This window comes from Perognathus longimembris, chromosome 9, assembly GCF_023159225.1.
Source record: "Perognathus longimembris pacificus isolate PPM17 chromosome 9, ASM2315922v1, whole genome shotgun sequence".
Classification (NCBI taxonomy): Eukaryota; Metazoa; Chordata; class Mammalia; order Rodentia; family Heteromyidae; genus Perognathus; species Perognathus longimembris.
This window is the reverse complement of record NC_063169.1, coordinates 64,203,979-64,224,167: the sequence shown is the minus strand read 5'-3', so window position 1 is coordinate 64,224,167 and position 20,189 is coordinate 64,203,979. Positions and strand designations below refer to the sequence as shown.

Genomic DNA, 20,189 nt, shown 5'->3' with positions numbered 1-20,189 from the left:
AATCAGGAGGGAAAAACTGGGAAACAAACAGGGAAGAGGCAACACTGTTCAAAAAGAAATGTGCTCATTGCCTGACTCATATAACTGTAACCCCTCTGTACATCACCTTTACAAGAATAATAATGGGGATGATGATGATAAGAAGGAGGAGGAGGGGGCTGGGGATATAGCTTAGTGGCAAGAGTGCCTGCCTCGGATACACGAGGCCCTAGGTTCGATTCCCCAGCACCACATATACAGAAAACGGCCAGAAGCGGCGCTGTGGCTCAAGTGGCAGAGTGCTAGCCTTGAGCGGGAAGAAGCCAGGGACAGTGCTCAGGCCCTGAGTCCAAGGCCCAGGACTGGCAAAAAAAAAAAAAAGGAGGAAGAAGAAGAAGAAGAAGAAGAAGAAGAAGAAGAAGAAGAAGAAGAAGAAGAAGAAGAAGAAGAAGAAGAAGAAGAAGAAGAAGAAGAAGAAGAAAGGGCCCTGACTTTGGTGCCCTGTGAGAGAATAGGAAGTCTTATTTCCCAATTACTAAGCACAAATGGCCTGAACAGCTTCATTCCAGAAAAACTTAAGAATTTCCTCCCACTTCCTCACCCCCGTTGCTTAACAATGTCCCCTCCTTACATTTCAGCATGGTTGAGCTGGATTTCTCTTCCCTCTTGCACTAGTCATGAACTAAACCTTCCTCGTCTGTCGATTCTCTCTGGTGCAACTTTTCTTTGACATGATGCAACGGTGTTTCCCTCGGTGGTATCTTTGGCGGAGGAGAATCTTCTGTTTTGCCCGTCAAAGAGTATGCCAGTGTATCCAATGCCTAACGTATGAAACTGTAACCTCCCTGTACATCACTTTGACAATAAATAAGAAAAAGAAAAGATAGCACTCATCTATCACTAGAAACAAAAAAGAGTAGATATGCCTGACCTCCACACACTTCCCATAAGCTGACTGTCAGGCGCTTGGAAGCCACTTCTGCTGAAGAGCCGTGACTGCTTACCTGAGCCCACTTGGATTTCACTTGTCTTTGCTCTATGACATTCTGTCTGCGATCACTTATAATCGCTTTGAAATCCAAGATCATAACATCTTTACAAGGAACTTAAACTATGCCCAAGCAGCAGCACCATGTTCCAGGCCAACATTGTTTATCCTGACCTGTGATGACTGATAATAAGAATGTAAGATATATATAGATATAGATATATAGATATATATTCATGTTTTCCTGTCTTAAATTGTCTTGAATTTAGCTGTATTGGGCTGACCTCTGGTATCTCTTGTTCTCCAGTGCTGTTCCCTAGTTTATTGGGGGGAGGGTAGGCTATTTGGGGGGGTAGGCATCCAGCACTAAACATCTATAACCAATTCCACGGAAGGGTTTTAGTTCAATTAGTTGATCATCTTGTCTTTACCCTCCAAATTAGATGTTAAATTTCAAGGTTGGGAATTTAGTTCAGTGGTAGAGTTCTTGCCTAGGAAGTATGAGTCCCTGGGTTTAATCCTCGGCCTCAAAATAAATGAATACATATGTTAAATAAAGCAAATCAAGTTAATTTACCTAATTACGACTCATCACGGCAGCATATTTGAAAAAAATAGCTGGCTAGGCAGGGAAATCCCAGTGCTTGACTCATCCTTGATAGGCAACTGGATGCTTAAAATATCCTTTTTAAAAAATAAATGATAGGTTCTCAAATAATGGAACAAATGAGCCAAGAAAGTTGTTTAGAAGACAAGAAGTTTAAGGCAGGAAATGAAGTCTTTGGGGTGGCACCCCTGGGCATTGGCACAGAAAGGCAAGGGGGTATCGGTGCCAACAACTGGACATGTGGGTCTTCTCTTCCTTTGCTCTCTCCTTCCTTCCTTCCTTCCTTCCTTCCTTCCTTCCTTCCTTCCTTCCTTCCTTCCTTCCTTCCTTCCTTTCTTTCTTTCTTTCTTTCTTTCTTTCTTTCTTTCTTTCTCTCTCCCTCCCTCCCTCCTTCCCTCCCTCCCTCCCTCCCTCCTTCCCTCCCTCTTTGTCTGTCTGTCTGTCTGTCTCCAAGTACTTCCTGAACCACTCTAGGCCCTGGAATGTAACAGTGGACAAATTAGATTAAAAAAGAAAACCTGCTCTCCTATAATTTACAATCTATTACAACATTCCCCTTTTCTTTGGAATCAGAGTTCAGAAGCAGAGCAAAAGGTTTATTTGGTGGAACTGTCTGCAGTGATTTGGATCTGATAGAAAAGGCCCCTGTGTTCAAGGCTTGCTCTACATCTTGTTCAGTGGTTTCTTGATTTGGGGAGGTGGTGGGGCTTTAAGAGGTGGAGCCTCTTGGGGTATCAGATCCCCAGGGACATGTCCTAGAAGGGGACTGGGGACCTCAATGTCTTGCACTCTCTATTGCACTTAGCCACAAAAAGAACACTCCTCCTCTGCCACACTCTTGCAGGAACAAGTGCGGTCCCACGAGGCCCCGCAGCAATGGGTCCTTCATTGCAGCCTCCAAGTGTGAGCTAAAATAAGCCTTTTCTCCTTCTCAGCTGCAGATCGCAGGTACTTGCTGGAGTGACAGGAAGCTGATGAACATTGGGAGAATTGGTAGCCCTACTCCCAGAGCAATTAAAAAAAAACAAATGGCTTCAGGCAGGCAGGTTGGTGCTTTGCCTGAACCATTCCACTAAATTTCCCCAGATTCTGTTTGAGCGTTCATCACTCCTCAGAAAGGCATATGCCTCTAACTCAGAGGGATGAATCAAGAGGCCATGTTACTATATAGCAGGAATTCATGTGAGACCTTGGGACTTGAGACAAAATTCAGAACGAGGTCTGCTATATCCTGTTTATGACCCTGAGGAAGCAACTGTCGGGAGGCTCCAGCAGAGTACCTCCATGTGGGCCACAGGCCCTGGGGCTCTTGAGCCAAAGGCTGAGTAACAGGACTAGCAGAGGAATACCTAGTAAATTATTTCACAATTCTAGTTGGGGCTTCCGCCTGCTTATACTAGCTACTGAAAACAAGCCAAATCACCCCCAGAAACATCCTCTTTTCATAGTTTTCTATGCTCTGCATTAAATACTTTTTTCCCTATTTGTTTTTTTAAATTTATTTTCAGCGATACTGGAGTTTGAACTCAGAGCCTTAAGCTTGCTAGACAAAGCCCTCTACCACATGAGCTACACCTCCAGCCCTGACTACATCATTGCACACAAACTATGTTGAGCCCTTTACACATACAAGCCAAATAAAACCTCCTAAATTCTTCACATTCCACTGTCCCATTGGCAACATTGTCATTGTTCACTAGCACAAAGGATATGACAATTTTAGTGTGTGGGTTGCTAGTTATAACTATACTTAACCCATCTCATACACACTGAAGAGAAGAATTGCTTGTGATCTGAAATGCTGATATCCCCTTTAGGCACTGTTACACGTACCTGTATGAGTCATTTTGTAACCCTTACATCTATAAAAAGGAGATGCAATTTAGGTATAGCTTGCGGACTGCCTCCCTGGTCAATGCACACAGGAAATACTGCATGAAATTCTACTGAATTCTATTCTTGAGTAGCCTGAACAGTAGTAGATATGGACAAAGAGATGGGAGTAAGAATAGACTTGCTCATTAATCTTACTTACTTAATTTTGCCTTGTTCTTTTAATATTCTAATCTCCCCTCTTTTGGGGGCCACAGATTCTTTAAAGAACTGTCATTAGTCATCTGAGAAGATGAATAAGGAAACAGTTGGGACAACAGTTAATAATAGTACGATTGCCATTCTAAATTGACTGAATAGTAAAGTCCACTAATTCTAACTTAATCTTCTTGAAAGAGAAAATTTGGAATTTGGTGGAATTTACTACTATTAAGAAAATTAGATTTTGCCTATAAACGAGTTTCAAAATTCTAAATACCACTGATTATCTACAAAAATAAAGTCTATAATTTAATTGTGGTCCTAGTAAGAATTAAAATTAGTTCATTAAAATGGAATGAATCAGAGTGAACTGGCATCCAGCTACTCAATTCCAAAAACAATGTGTGTGTGTGTGTGTGTGTGTGTGTGTGTGTGTGTGTGTTGAATCACAGTTAGAATTTGCAAACTGGGTTCCTTTCTTATCTGAGGTGAATTCTAAGTTCATCCATGAATTCACTGATCATTTTTCCTCCCTAAATGCAGCTTGAGATTTCCTTAGGTGCATTTCTGGAACAAGTAAGAAGCAGCTGAAGTACGATGTGAAATCTAAGCATGAACCCAAGGTTCCTTGCACCAATTCCCATAAGCATGCCTTAGAAGAGAATAAATGTCAAGTCGATATCCCCCCTGCTCTCCTGGGAGCGGAAGCAGACAGAGCTCTTTCTGCCCCTCAGCGGATCTGTGGGGCGGATTGGGAAGCAACCTCTTTGAATGAAGCCTGTGGCCTGGGCAGAGATGAACTGTTGACTGAGGTGGGGACAGTCTCTGGGGGTCACCAACCCCTTCCCAGTGCAGTGGGCTGCTGGCCCCGGGGTTGGCAGCTGGGTGGAGGAAAGGTCACACTGCCCAGAGAGAAACCAAACACAAACCCAGTCTCCACGGCTGCTCCCCAGCCTCAGGAGGCCCCCTGGGAAGGAGCTTGATGAAAACCAATTCCCGCTTTCATGCTCAGTGCCTGATTCCCGGAAAAGATGAGCTTGTGTCGGCGTCTATCCAGGACTACAGATGGGTGATCCACTTTCAAAACGCAAGCTAACTTCATCCGATCCGTTCTAGGCAGTGCGATGATGGCTTCACCTCATTCAGGTTGCAAACTCTGCCTGGGAATGACGCCCAGCCTGAAAGAGGCCCTAACGAAGCTGGCTTCAAACCGGTCACGTTCTGTGCCCACACTTAGACTGCTCAGGCGCGAAGGTCACCAGCGCGCTGCAGGACGCAGGTGCCCCGTCGGCTCCCATGCCTTGCCTTCACAATCCCAGCCAGATTCACGACCGCCTCGGTTTCGATGAGGATGAATAGTGACATCACAGGCTCTAGAAAGAGATTCTGGACATTCGTTCTTGCATGCCAAGCCCTCAGTTCCATACCCCCCCCCCCTCTCTCTCTCTCTCTCTCTCCCTCTCTCTCTCTCTCTCCATATATATGCATGTATGTATATATAGTAGATCTACACATATATGTATATATGTGACATATATATATATATATATATATATATATATATATATATATATATACATTACAGCACCACGAAAGCCAAAGAACAATTTTATTGTATGGTTTTCTGTCACTTCTTCCTTACAGGGGTGGGGAACATTCGACCAACAGGCCTTATTAGGACCCAAATCATTTATTTGGTCTGGTCTTCGCAAGATAACTGCAGGTGAGATTTGAAATTCAATAAATCTAGGAGTGTTTCTGCCTCATAATAACATAAATATCAATACCAGCTAAGATCACACGACAAGTACCCATGAAGAGAAAAGGTTTGCCATCCTGCTAGAAAGACTCTTTTTCTTCCCAAAATGTGGACTGCAAAATAGAGTCAATTAAGCTATAGCTGTCACAAATGCATTCTAAACAAGTTGGCAGTTAAGCTCCATCATTTAGGAAATAGCATTCAATTGGGGACTCATTTTCTCTTGTTAAAAAAAAATCATTATATAGTTTTTACTATAATGCCTAAAATATGATTCTTACATCAGCATGGTGGTGTTCATCTATAATCCCAGCTACTTGTGACCCTGAGACAGGATGGTCTTGAGTTTGAGTTTGAAGTCCATCTGGGTTACACAATAAGACCTATCTGAAATAGACATATATACGTAGACAATACATATACATAGACAAATACGTGTGCATGTATGGTGGTTGCTATAATAAATCCAACTTTTAAAAAAATTTGTTTGATTTTGAGACTAGATCCCCCAACCCCCACAATCTCTACTAGAGTAGCTGGGATTGCAACCATTCGCCACCATACCCAGCTCCAAGTTTTTCAATCACAATTTATCATTTTGCCTTTACTCTTCCAGAACATTCTCAGGCGAGCACCTATCTAAGTGGCTGCTCCATAAAACCTGAGATTTAAAAATGAACATTTCCTCTGCTCTCAGTGAATGTCTTAAGTCTCCTCTTCACTATCCATCCTTTCAGATTTATTCTTCTGAGTATGCACTTTCTCACTCTCTCTGTTCCAATGCTGATTTCACCACCTTCTAGCCAACTTCCTAAAGTTATGGCTAGAATTTCTTTATGTGCATAAATGTCAAAATAAAAGGAAATATACTTGAAGTAAGGACTAAGAATAACGACACAATTGTTTCTTTAGTGGTTCTTATAAGCTTGTAATTCAATAGCAACTTCTAGCTCAGAAGCTCTATTTCTAAACAGAAAGGTAAATAAAACATAAATTGAGAAAAAGGCCTTAACAAGTCTCCTAAATGCATATCTGGGGCCTAACATGGAGAAAATCTGAAACAAAATGAGAGGATTAAAGACGTCTCTGTCACTTGAACAAATGAGACTAGCATACTGGTAGGGCATTGAGCAGAGCAAAGTAGCCAAGGGAATGAAGAAGAACTCTGCAGAGAATGGAAAAGCAAAGGAGAAAGAAGTGAAATTATGCAACCAGGGCAAGTTTCCAAGGAAGAGGGAAAAGAAAGAGCTCAATTGTGTGAGGGAAAATGAGAGAAGTTAAGGTGTGAAAGGAGTTGCATCTTGCCAGAGACTTGCAATTACACAAGGCAAAAGAGAAGGACTGGGGAAATGTTCTCTGTAATAACTGGGGAGAGAATGCTGTTAGCAGAGGTTATGAAAAGAAGGACGCCTTGCTCTGTCCTTCCTTTCAGAGAATTGCAGCCATCATCAATTAACCAGATGGGCTACTGTCCGCATTTGAAACAGCCAATATGGTAAACGGGCAAATGAACCAGTGTGGTATAGTTTTCTAATAGCTAGATCTACTAAAATTTGTAGTTCTAAAGTTCTTAAGAATTCATGGATCCGTTATGGAAATCTCAGTCTCTTATCTTTGATGGATCCCAAAGACTGAAATTCTGTGACTGAAGTTTGGAAATGATGTGTGACTATCAATATTAATATATGATTAGTACTATTCATAGTAATATATGTTAAACTGAATTCTAATTTGTATGTACACATACAGCCAAAAAGGCATCACTTGGCTAAAATGGATAGGCTAACTTTAGTTCTTACAGAGTTGCTAGAAAAGTAAATAGTTAGAATATATCCCCCTAGAAGTTGTGAACATGAGCATAGTTAAGATGTCTAGAAGATTATTTATTTCCCATGCTAGCAACTGATTATCAAGAAATATTTTGTGCTCCTTAATAAAGTATATAATCTTAAGCTGAAAGATTGAGCAAACCAAGAGCCATTCTAGGACAGTCACTGTAAGACTTAAAATGTATTAACACACCAAAACTCAGGCAGACCATAAGAGAAATATAATCCAGGGGAAGTAACAATTATTTTTTGGTATGCCTTTAGTTACTTTTTCTGTTCTCTTTTTCTGTAGACTGGATGAAAGGTTTAAATCAATTATCTGTGACTCCTCTTTTCATATCTGATTCATCTCATACTTTGGGGAGTTGGCTTGATGGTGACATTTTCACTGACTGGTGGGTGATTGTGGTGTTGTGGATGGAACCAAGGGCCGTGTGCTCAGGAAACATGTTCTCTACATCTACATCTTCAGCCCTACTGAGTTATGTTTTAGCTTAGTCCATTTATAAGGTCTAAGAATTTCTTTCTTCCCACATTAGATTTGTGCTTTATATATGTGATGTCTTTTTAAGTATCTTTGAGACTGTTTATTTCTTCCTAATATCTCCTTTTAACTCATGTGTGTGTTTTTTTTAACTTTGATCTTTCTTTGAATAGATCTATAAACAATTATTTCACTCTAATGAGGGAGACATATATGGATCATGGTCCCAAACCTGCCTGAGCAAAAATGTGAGACCTCCTTATCTAAAAACAAACTAAAAGTAAGCTAGGTGCCAGTGGCTCATGCCTGTAATCCTAGCTACTAAGGAGGCTGAGGTCTGAGGATCACAGTTCAAAGCCAGCTTGGGCAGGAAAGTCCATGAGACTCTAATCTCCAGTTAACCACCAGTAAACCAGAAGTGGTGCTGTGGCTCAAGTGGTAGAGCACTAGCCTTGAGCTAAAGCGCACAGGGACAGAGCCCAGGCCCAGAGTTCAAGCCCTATGACTGACCAGAAGACAAAATAAAACAAAAAAACACCTAAAAGTGGGAGGACCAGGGTGTGACCCAAGTGGTAGAGTGCTTATTTTATCTAGCAAGCTCCTGGACCAGAATTTAATCTAATCTACAGCACTGTCAAAACATTTCTAACAAAATTATAGGGGACATCAATATTATTCTTACTTTGAACTCAGTTGCATAGAAACCTGACTGTATCTTATAACTGAATTGATTTTAAGTACTTTATATTGTGAGGAACACACATTCCAGTCAATTCTTAATCACTGTTGATAACTTAGGCTTATCATGAGTAAATTCAAGTTTTGAACTTTTCTTCCTGGGATAACACTGAAGTCTCAAGGAACATTTATTTCAGTACTTTAGACTTTTCCTAAAACAGTAGTCAGGTAAAGAGTACATTTCTTTTTTAGAAAATATGGCCCCTTCCTTTCTCTCTTCTCTAGTTTCTTCTTCCTGACCTGGCCCACAAATTGTATGTTTCATTTTCCATAGTGTCTAATGAGTATCGCTGCTGCATTTGCTCACTTTTTATATTTCAAGCACAAATAATGATTGCATTGCTAATTGTCAAGTAGATATTAATTTATGATAACATTAATCAGGATAAAAATACAAGCATATGCCCTGGCACATTCTTCTTATTCCTTCTAGGTATTTAAGAAAGACTCATTAAGCTACTCTGTGTGTGTGTGTGTGTGTGTGTGTATTTCCACATTCATGTCTGAAGCTTAGGTTCTTCTATCTTTTCTTTCTGTTTCAGCTTCCTTATCTGAAAAACAGATTGAAGAATGGCATGCATTGCATAAGGTTGACATAATTGCATGATAAAAAGCCCTGCAAAAGTGTCTGCTATAGAATACATGGGAGCTGTTACTGTCCTTTCTTGCCTTTTGCGTTGCCACAGTCTGGATGCTTGTCTGTCACCTGCCTTGCCCCAGTGCAGCAGAGGAGCCCTTGCACAATCTAAGTGCCATGTTCTTGAAATCCTCACTCTCCAAACCCGTAATCCAAGCCAACTTTTGTTCTGTCATTGCACTATAGCAACAGAAAATGAAATACATCCGCATACCAAACCCCATGCCTATAGAATGTATTTCCCACTTGTATTCACTATGTTTTTCTATTGCTTTTGGAATGGACAAATACCCCTGAAGTTGTTTATATTCACAGTGAGAACCCTCCCTTTCTGTTTTCTTTGATCCACTTACTCCACCAATACTCGGCTTGTGGAAGCATCAATGACAATTGCTTCCTTTCAAGGTTTTCCATCTCATTCAAAAGAAAAGCCAAAAGACTTTCAATCATTAGGAAGTCAGGTCTTAGTACTTTTAAGAATGAAATATCACTCTTTGTTGGGAGATAAGGCTGCTTTATTAATGATTAAGAGGTAATTCTAATATTCTTTTGTTATTTCATTTAAAAATGGTGAGAATTTAAAAAGTACTGACATAAATCTAATTCTTCCATTCTTGTACACTGACAGAATGCATGGTCCCCAGGGAAGAAAAAAAAACCCTAAATTTCCCAGCTGCTCCTGCAAATAACTTTGGCTTTTATACTATGCTGCAGTCAAGGAGATGTTGGTATAAAATTATCAGTTCACAGAGAACCAATGTGTACTGTTTCCCATTTCCCATATTCTTTCCTTCGTTGGTGCCTGAAATTTTGATATAACGTTGGAACCCTAGCCATGAATTTGGATCATGAGGAAAAGAGGTGGGTGGGAAAGATATAGATTACCAAGAACTCCCTGGAGCAGTGCCACCAGGCTAAAATTTGACATTTTCTTAGGGCCCATGTGTGGAAGAAACCTCTCTCTTATTTAAGACACTGCTATTTTAAGACACAATCAAACACAATCCTACTTCAAACAAAAAACTGTGTAGTATTTAGAACTTTAGGACTAAATTAAATCACAACAGAACCATTCAAAAGAATCAGAACATTCAGAAGCATCTGCAATGATAATCATAGGTCTTTATTTTCCATGTTAATTTCTTACAGCCATCTTGGAAAAATAGTCATATCTCCTAATGCGTTTTACTGAGGGAAACTGTTAATAACCAAACATTATTCTGAGGGCTTATGGGAAACAAACATTACTGAGAAACATCATATTTTTCACATACTCAGCATTAGGGGACGTTCAACATCATTCTCCCTTTAAAAAATCACAAGATCAGAAGAAAGCGTTTGGTAATCAGAGATCCTAATTTAAGAGATTTTAACTCCCACTTGAGATAAATTTGCCATAAATGTGGAAATCACATGTTTTCTGGAAATTGTTTTGAAGGATGTCGTTTTTATCTCCTTGATATTCTCTCACATATTTAAAGTTTATTTAACACACGTTAAATAGTTTATCTATTTAGCATTCAAATTTAGACACTTTGATTATCTTTTCTACTCTGAAGAGCTAACTATGGTCTACAAATAAATACATCAATTTTCCTCTATTGCTACATTTCCAAAAAGCATCAGATAAATGGAATTATCCTAGTATCTACTAATCATTAAATACCTTTTTGTTAGAAAGAATATATAGCATATGAAATTACCAGCCTTTCATGAACTAAAGACAAATTTTACAACTCTCAAATAATATTTACAATGTAAACATCACAATGATCACATCAGAATGAAAGAAATCACAACATTCACAACACGATGTATTCCATTTGGTTTCGCTATTAAAGTTGTTTTCTTGAATTAGTTATGTAGAACTCAAAATGTAACGACTTTGTCTATTGATGTTTTCCTTCAAGAATTCTGAAAAAGAAAAAAAAGTAGTGCTTAATGCACAAAAATACTTGTATTTACGACATCTTAATTTTACCCTCATCCACCCATTTGATAAACATCTTTTGGTCTTTGTCTTTTGGTGACAAGGGATCATGGCTACCAGAGTCAAGAGAGCATCTTCTAGAAGACTGATTGTCACAAAGGGACTGGACTGTGAAAGGGCTGTCTAACTGGCCATCAATAATTACGTATTTAAACCTTTCACAAGTAGATAACCCACACGGTATCCTGCTCAAACAACCTATCCCAGCCATTTCCCCTCAAGAAACAAAGATGGAATCTCACAATTTACAAAGTCTACTTATCATATTTCTTAATTTGGTAGAGAAGGCTTCTTATCATTAATATTTTTTAAGTGGCTGGATGTAATTAGCTTTCATCTTTAAGCAGAGGACACTCAAATGTCTACAGATGATAAAGCATCATTGGAAGAGAAAGTTCCTGACTCCACACCAGGCTAAAGTAGTCAGTGGACAAAAAGTTACTAATTGGATAGATGACATGCAGATCATTCATCACTTTTGAAAACCCTGGATAACCATACCAGGAACTGAGAGGAGATGGCGAATTAACTTTAGCCTGTGCATGAGATTTATCTCCACACCCTAGTCAGAACTGGAATCCCTCCCACTTCGTGTTACAAATAAAGATTTATTGGAACCAGCCACTCCCATTCATTTTATGTATTATCTGTGGCTCTTTTGCGCTTGCAATAAGAGAGTTAAGTAGTCATAACAGAAGCCATCCTAGCCTTTCAAAGAAAAAACTGCTAGCCATTAGTATGGTGATTCATCTGAAGTATTTGTAAATAAATTTGTATGAGATAATGTAAGCATTAATATTTACATGATCTTGGGGCAATGTATTTTGTATCTATGTTCATATGAAATAATTTTAATACCCAGCCTAGCACTTTGCAATACAGAAATCTAGTCATGCTTTCTCCACTTAGAACATACTTACAGTTAATGCTATTGGGATTTTAGTGCTCAAACACAATTCAAAGGTCACTATTTGACTTTTATTGCAATATGTTTGCTGTATTCCAAGGAACACAATTAGACCCAGAGTGTCTTGGTGTTTTAGTATCAATGAGCCACTCTATAATTTGGTGATATTTCCCCACACTTAAATTAAATGAAGAGCTAACAGACAATCATGGGACTGAATGTTAAGTTAATATAAAAGCAGCCTAGTGAAGTTCTCAAAAGCAAAGCCAGATTTTCTCCTAAGTGTGAGTCAGGGTACTCTGTTTTTCATCTCGATACAAGGACAGGAATAAGGCGGAATCAACTAGAAATACCAATCTGATACCAAACTTCTCATGGCAAGTTGTCTCTTTTACGTGATCACAACATTGCATGAGTCATCGTTAGTTGTTTGAAGGGTTTGGCCCACTTCAGGTAAAGGGGTTCTTAGAGGAGGGCTCCAGGGAGAAATGTTGTCTAGTCCTGTGATGTTTCTCACCGGTGACTCTTCCTTCCTGATGGCTACAGGAATATAGTAGAAGTACAAGACTCTTACCACTCATCCTTAGCTTTGGGCCAAAAAGCTTCTTCATCATTTTTCTAGCTCTTCAGGGAAGTCAGGAGCTTCTCCCTCAGTGCTACAGATCAGAAAGAGGAAATTGTGCCTGTTAACACGGTCACAGGAGAAAGACTACAAAGGAGCTGTTATAATGTCTCGGTGGTTCTTCTTACTCTGTCTAGGCTATTCTTCATGCTCGGAAAAATTCATCTCTGAGGGTAGTTAATACCCATGGATTGTTCCTCAGTCTTCATATCTAAATTATTCTTACATTAGTATCTCCTAATGGGTAAAGGATAATTTTGTCTGATCTTATGCAAACATAATTATTTATAGTATTCACCATGTACAGAAAATAACTGTAATAAAAATAGCCATTTACTTCCTACATTCTGGGGTCTATGTTTACTCATGTAAAGAATTTAAATAAACAAGATACCTCATGATTAAATTTGGTAAGTATATGAAGAGATTTGCACATATTTCCAAATTGCTCAAAGCCCTTTTTTATGCTTTAAAGTCAACAGTTTTGATAATATTTGTTCCCAGGTTTGAAGTAGACATCATTTTTAACTCTGGTGGCACAGTAGAATCAACTGGAGTAGAGCTCTAAACAACTACCAATCTGAGAGTCTACACCTTCAGAGGCACTGATTTGCTGGTAACTTCTCTAGATTAGTGACCAGACATCAGTATCTGAAATATTCTTCAAGGTCATCTAATGTAGCCCACAGTTGAGAATGATCACCTCATGTAAACAGGGTGTGTGTGTGTGTGTGTGTGTGTGTGTGTGTGAGAGAGAGAGAGAGAGAGAGAGAGAGAGAGAGAGAGAGAGAGAGAGAGAGAGAGAGAGAGAACAGTCTCCATATGTAGCTTAACCTTTGCAGACTATTTGCAATTTCCTCCCTTTATCCAGGTCTCTGTCTTTACCTCCTCTTTCCATTCAGAATTGAGTTCAAGTATTTCTTTACAGCCATTTGTTTTCTAAGACGGGTGTAGTTGTCAGTGAATACAGCGTCCGAGTGCCGTTTGATTGGTGCCGGGTCTTCTGAGATGTTACTGCTAAGAAACATGAGAAAAACGGAAACCAAAGGCTTGAATAAGAAATACCAAATACATCAATGTTCCAAACCATTTTCTATAGAGTCTATTTGAATTCAGTTGTGGGGTTGTAAATGAATGACACTTAAATATGCATGTGCCCGGAGTCCATGAACAAGTATTACTTTAAAATGGTGTTTCCTTCCTCCATGGGCCTCATAGGTTTTACTCAAGAATATATACTTATTCAAGTGAAAGAAAATTACCAAGGAGTTGCCAATTATGAAAAGATGAATAACTTATCAACAATAAAGATACAGTTTGTAGATCGAGCAATGATAATGTGGCTGATAAAGACAACGAATTCTCTTTACCTAACTCGTTTTCCAATCAGTGACTCAAGATACTTTTTAGCAGAAAGTTGACCAAGGAGTCGGCTGAAGTCACTAGTGAAAACTCCATCAGCATGTCTGGTGTTTCTGAAACAAGGAAGGAAGGAAAGACAATTGTTATTTTGTTAATGGTTTTCTAGACTATGACACTAGCTCATTCAGTGACAAAAATACCAGCTTATTATGAAAGCTGCCCATTAAAATACTATGGAAAGCAAGGCTTTCCAATACTCTAACAAAGGATATTTTCCAATCACTTCTATCTATATCTAGTTTGAATGTCCAGCCCTAGACTTTGAAAAATTAAAGAAATACGCTCTATAGAACTATTTTTCTTACCATGCTCTGGTGGGTTCTTTAAAATTAATTTATTTCCATAAAATACTAGTGTGTAAACTCTATTTATAGTTTATATATTCCCATGGGGTCTTTTTCTGCTACCCTAAATGGAGTACATGTAGTGAAAAAAATTAGTGATGTCACAAGTTCAAAGGTATATTATATAGTTTGTTATTTTTTCTACCAAAATATGTGGGGGGAGGAAATCTCTTAAGATAGTGAAGATTTTAGAGCTTATTTGCTGCTTTTCCAAAAAAAAAATAAGAAATCATTTATACTTTGTGCCTAGAGTATTGGTCTGTATTGAAAGTAACTCTGGACAAGATGGATCTATTTCCTTACCTCCTCTTCCATCATGGAATAATGCATTCTATAGTTTTATCAGGATTGGCCCAATCTGTGATGTCAAAATGGTATGCAACAGAATGTATGTAAACCATGTGTTTATCATAGCCTGATACAAACTTTCTGTATGAAAGTCATGCATAGCTGGTACAGGTGATACAAATCAGCTGAAACAGAGGCATATAGTGTTATGATACAGTACTATCTCTGTAGTGAGATGAAACCAGCATATGTATATCTCCCAAAATATATTTTCTAAATGAAATAAAGTAGTAGAAAGAAACCTACCTGGATACATCGTAATAGGGTGTGTCATTTTCAGCTAATGCATTTTGCAAGATGTCAGCATCTGCTTTTATTGAAACTTGGTCAGGCTCATTTCCTCCTTCAAACTGGACTCTGTCATCCACCCTACGAAGAGGGGCACAGTAGAAATATAGGTCACTTCTTTCTTAGACCCTGGTACTTATGGGTTTTAACCATTTGAAATCATATACTCAACATTGTGGGAAATATCACCCTCCTACCATGTAAGAATTGGAGAATGGCCTCTATGATTAATGAAAATATAAAAAATAAAGTTCTCTTACTCTCATAGAATAGATTCTACTCAGCCCTTACAAGCTACATATACCAAACACAAGTGCTACTTAAGTCAGTCTTATTAAAGCATTAGACAAATATACTCCCTTGGTATAATTCAGTCCAATAAGAATATTTTAAATTTGTAAGGCCAAACTTAATAAGTAAGTAGATTTTTATATAAAGTAATAACCTCACAGTGATTTGTGTATGTGCTGATATTTCATATCAATTGTCTGAAATACATTTTAAGAGCTGAGTATAACTTTTTTTCCCTCTAAAATCCAGAACTTTGCTTTCAAGTTTTACTTTGACATGCTATATTTCTCTGTATTGATAAAAATCCAAAGAATCTCCATTATTAATGAATAGTTTCTCAAATCCAACAAATTTTTCTGGGCTTTCTGGCTTCTAGTCTTATATATTAACACAACTTTAATAAAGACTAGACCCTGTTATAGTACAAGACTAATAGTTATCACTCTGTCTCATATGACCCCGATGTAGATGCATGTACATCTTTAGCATGAGCACACTTTTAAAATCATACATGTACATATTTTCACCAGTAGGGTAAACTTCAAAGAAATCTTAGCTAGTGGTAAGCTTTTGTGTTCTATGTGTGATGATGGTAGTAGGTGAGGCCTAATGGTGCCGCCTTCAGCCTTCGTGTGCTTGTTCAGGTGCTGTGATGTACCCGTTCAGAGAGAACTGTTCCCTTTCATTGTCAAGGCAAAATAGAAGCTGGCTTTAAACAAACTTCACAGAGAACACCAACAGCGGAGCAATTACTCACCCTGTTGAGCAAAGAAGCAGGACAGGGCAAATAAGCAAAGAAATGATCATTTGCCCTCCACTAGAGTGTTGCTGGTAAACTGGAAGGAAAACTCAAACTAATGTAGTTTTGATTTACTGGGTCCTTGTTTAACACAAATCTGTTTTACTTCAGGTAAACTTTTTAGAGCCATGGTGTGTTCTATGAATTAGAAATATACAACACAATACATTGGACAATAAAACTAAGGATTTCTGGTTCCAACCAAGTACATTCTGAGGGAGTGCACATGTAGTATACCAAGGAACACTCCATTTTTGATACTGGAAAAGTGATTTTTTTCCTGGATAGATTTATGTCCAACATAAACTCACACATATTTCATAAAGAAACTATTATCTCATGACCATTTATTGACTGATCTTAACCAAAATGACCCATTTTTTTTCTACCAGAAGTTAACTGAACTGAGACCAGGGTGCATAAAGGTTATTATTCATTTAGCACTGGTTTGAATGAAAGCCAAATATCCCTTCTAATGTTCTTGGGAATGGGATCAGGTTGTTTTGCAAAAATAACCACTAATTCTGTCTCTCGTGCCCTCAAGGTTAATTATAGGGTTGGAAGGGTCAAGTTGATTCAAGGTTGGAAAATGACTTGCTCAACACAGTCATAAAAAGGTTTGAATAAATAATACAGCATTTAAAGATGTGCAGTATCCAAACCAACACACAAGAAGTTCCCATTTAGACCAAGAGATATTCAACTATCTAACTGGAAGTCAAACTTCTTTGTAAACTAGAAGGAAAAAGTAAGGTAATACAGTTCTAATGGATGATTTTCTTACTTGACATGACTCGATGTATTTCACTTCGGGTAAACTTACCTCAAAGCAGAAGGTGGTCCAAAAAGGGGCCAGGCCACGGTCTGAGAGAAGAGGATGCTGGAAAGTGTCAGGAGCAGCAGGAACTGGGGCTTGCTTCCAGCTTCCATTCCTGTGTCTTCCCAGAGAAACCCATATCAGCCTTTTCACAAACATTTGTCACCAGCAATCCTAACAGCTAGTGATATTTCTGAGTTAGGATAATTTTCAGAGTTAGAATTATTTATATTTCTGAGTTCGAATAACCTTCATATTCCAGAAAAAGCTCAACTACAGTAAGATTTCTTCTTCCATCAATATTTTTTTTCCTAGTGGCAGATATGTGTATAAAAATTAGGGTCCTTTATGTCTGCTGCCATTGCTTTCCAGACACTTAGTTGACCGGAGTGAATATTGGATGCTATGCTTCAGTTATCCTGGAAATCATTTGTGGGATAATGTTTTTATAAGAGTTGTGGCATCCAAGTTTATTGTCTTTTCGGGTAGTGATAATAGCTTCAAGAAATGTATTTTTTAAACTTTAGATTTAGTATCTGGTTGCCATAAAACCTGGGAACATGTTTAATTAATATTCTACTTAGGTAAATTATGTATACATGCATGTGTATTCAAATGTATGCATGTGTGAATCTAACCTGTAAGTATGCATCAGCTTAGACAACAATTTTACAAGTATATTTCTTTTTCATTCCTTCAGTAGAGAGAGTACTGGGAACTTATTTCATTAAGCCTGGGTTAAAACAACTTAACTCCATTAAGAATGAAAATTAATAGCCCCAAAGTCACTGAACAGCAGCTATCACAGCAACAAATTGCACCGTAATTGGAAAAACACATGTTTAAAAAACAAAGCTTGTGTTTCCTACATCTGCTCCACTTAACACATTTCATTTCTAAATAGTTTCTAGATTAAAAAAAAACAAACCCTAGGTATTCAAGTTCTTTTTGTCCTCTTGCCTGTAGAAATCAGAGCATTTTAAACTTAATCCTTTAAGTGTGTTTTTTAGTTCCTTAGGTTTAAAAGAACGAAATAAATATTTTCTAGGTTCACTTACTCAACATGTAAAATAAATATTTTAAAATAAGTTGAAAACTTTACAAATATACCAGGTCCTTCCATCAAAAATCTCTCCACAAGCAAACAAAATCTACTTGAGTATGTTAATATTTTAAGAAGAAAATCAGACTTAGTAAAGGAGTCAGCAAGATAAAGACTCTTCCAACAGAACCAGTCAGAAAACCCATTCCTATGAAAGAAATTGGTACATTTCTATTCTTAAAAGGTGATTAGAGAAACATCTTTTTTGCTATTGCAAAAGAGGAACACTGTACGATTCTTTTCAAGAGAGAGGAAATATTAATATATTCTGAGAAAAGTTCCAGATGCAAGAAAAGAAAAAGGAGAAAGGGAAAGTTTTTGTTTCGACTTACCTTGCTAAGTACTACTGTGTTCTGAATGGAGAGTTCTTGTCTTCTGAGGAAGATGGGAGAGCTGTCCCTGGTGCTGAAGTCCCGCGAGGCCTGGACAGCCTCCACCAGTTCTCAGCCCCTGCTACTAGCTCAGGCTTGGCTGTTCTTGGCAGCTTCTGTTCTCAATCCGCCCTGACCAGCATTTCAAAGTCCCTCGTTTTATAGGACTTGCACTTAGGGCTGAGCAATCACAAAGCTCCCTGAAAGACGTCACACTCATAATCTCATGGGATGAATAGGTCTTGAAGTTCATATTAAATTGTCGTCATGTCTGATTTTTATACATTTATAGTGAGTAACTTCAAGATGTAAGATAAAAAGAGGAAAACCACTTTTAAAGCAGAAGTATCAAATTAGTATGAAATGCCTTAATATTTAATTAGTCGGAGTGAATTAAGAGAATGGCTGTCATGTGAAAACTACGGCTGTAGGATTGCTTCTAAAAAATAAAGATTGCATACAGAAACAAATACAAAATGTAAAACAAGAAAATCATATTCACAATGCTTAAGATTTATTATTCTCCTTTATTACAAAGCATCAGTTCTCCTATTTTTTTCTTTCTTATACTATTTATGTAGACCTGACTTAGTCGCTCCTGAAATCTACCCTAATTTTAAAAGCTACTAGAAATAAATTTTCACATTTCTTGTCATTATACTTCTTTTATGTAAAGCTAATCCTAGGAAAATGTTTCAGCCAAGGTTCAAAGATTTTCTCTGAGATAGTATAACATGAGCATTATTGTATAAAACAATCACAGCATTGCTAGTTCATGTATGTATAAAATTAATTGCCAATTCATTTGACATACACAATATTAAATGCTCCTAAAATGATTTTTTTTATCAGAGAGTATGTTCCAGGGGACTGCATTCTTCTTTCTCTTTAAAAATTGTTCTCACTTTACATTGAATTGTTTCAAATTTCCCATCCCTACCCAAACACACACATCCACATCAGGGTTTGTTTGGACATTCCTGACTCAATCATTTCAAAAGCAGTTTGCCTCAAAGAATTACTTTGATAGAAATAACTTTGATAGTTATTTCTATTTGTGGGTTTTTAACTCACCATATCATAGCATATATTTAACCAGGGTGTACGATAAAAATGCAGCTGTCTGAAAAAGTTCATGGGAAACAAGGCAACATGTTATCCTCTCCTTTATTTACTTATTTTAAAATTCTGGCATGTGTGTTCTCTTATAGTTTCTAAAATATATTCCTAAAGGGAACACAGCTTCAAAGCCCTCTTCCTTTTTTCTGCTTTAAGACTTTAGGATCTATTCACTGCTTTCAGAGTCAGACTGATCCAGTAAAAAGAATATCTTGCTACACTTAATCATATTTTCTAATCTAGTTACAAGAAAAATTAAATGAATTAAATTTCAAAACGTCTGGAAATTTGTTCTCGAGTTGACAGCTCTGACTTAAGCCAGAGTTCCTGTGGCGTAATTCCAGGAAATCTTTTTTTTTTCTTAACTGATTATTACAAACTAAAGGTTGAAATGGTTCGAATATGGAGTTGTTGGCCCTTAGCTCATTGTCACCCTATTCTCAGAGCAGCAATTTTGTGTAAGAGCAGCAACAGCAATGTAAGTTGATTAGAAGCCACAGACAAATCATAGCTGAAAGAGAAGCAGAAAGAAAAAAAAATGGCATAAAAGTTGATTATGACTTGGTCTAAGCAAGAATTTAGCAGTCACAATGAATGACTTTGTAGATTTCTCTAGTAGGAAAGGCAGTTTCTACCACTATAATAATAAAACACAAAAAGTAAAGGCATAAAATAACAATTCTGTTACCTCTGAATGAAAACAAAGCAAATCAA

General features: G+C 37.9%; 1 protein-coding gene across 2 annotated transcripts in view; it reads right to left on the bottom strand.

Moving 5' to 3' along the window:
- Window positions 1–10,168: 10,168 nt before the first annotated feature.
- Window positions 10,169–20,189, bottom strand: part of LOC125357419 (vasoactive intestinal peptide) — a 35,725-nt gene continuing 25,704 nt past the window's right edge. Inside the window, exons 2-8 of one of the 2 annotated variants that reach the window (XM_048354310.1) lie at window positions 18,318–19,986; window positions 16,890–17,004; window positions 14,935–15,057; window positions 13,945–14,049; window positions 13,460–13,591; window positions 12,527–12,608; window positions 10,169–10,969 (exon numbers count right to left, since the gene is read on the bottom strand). In XM_048354310.1, the coding sequence (XP_048210267.1) occupies window positions 12,563–12,608; window positions 13,460–13,591; window positions 13,945–14,049; window positions 14,935–15,057; window positions 16,890–16,996 (513 nt within the window). In that variant the 5' untranslated portion in view covers window positions 16,997–17,004; window positions 18,318–19,986 and the 3' untranslated portion in view covers window positions 10,169–10,969; window positions 12,527–12,562. Of the gene's footprint in view, window positions 10,970–12,526; window positions 12,609–13,459; window positions 13,592–13,944; window positions 14,050–14,934; window positions 15,058–16,889; window positions 17,005–18,317; window positions 19,987–20,189 lie in introns of those variants that run through there. The other variant, XM_048354311.1, reaches the window with a different exon arrangement.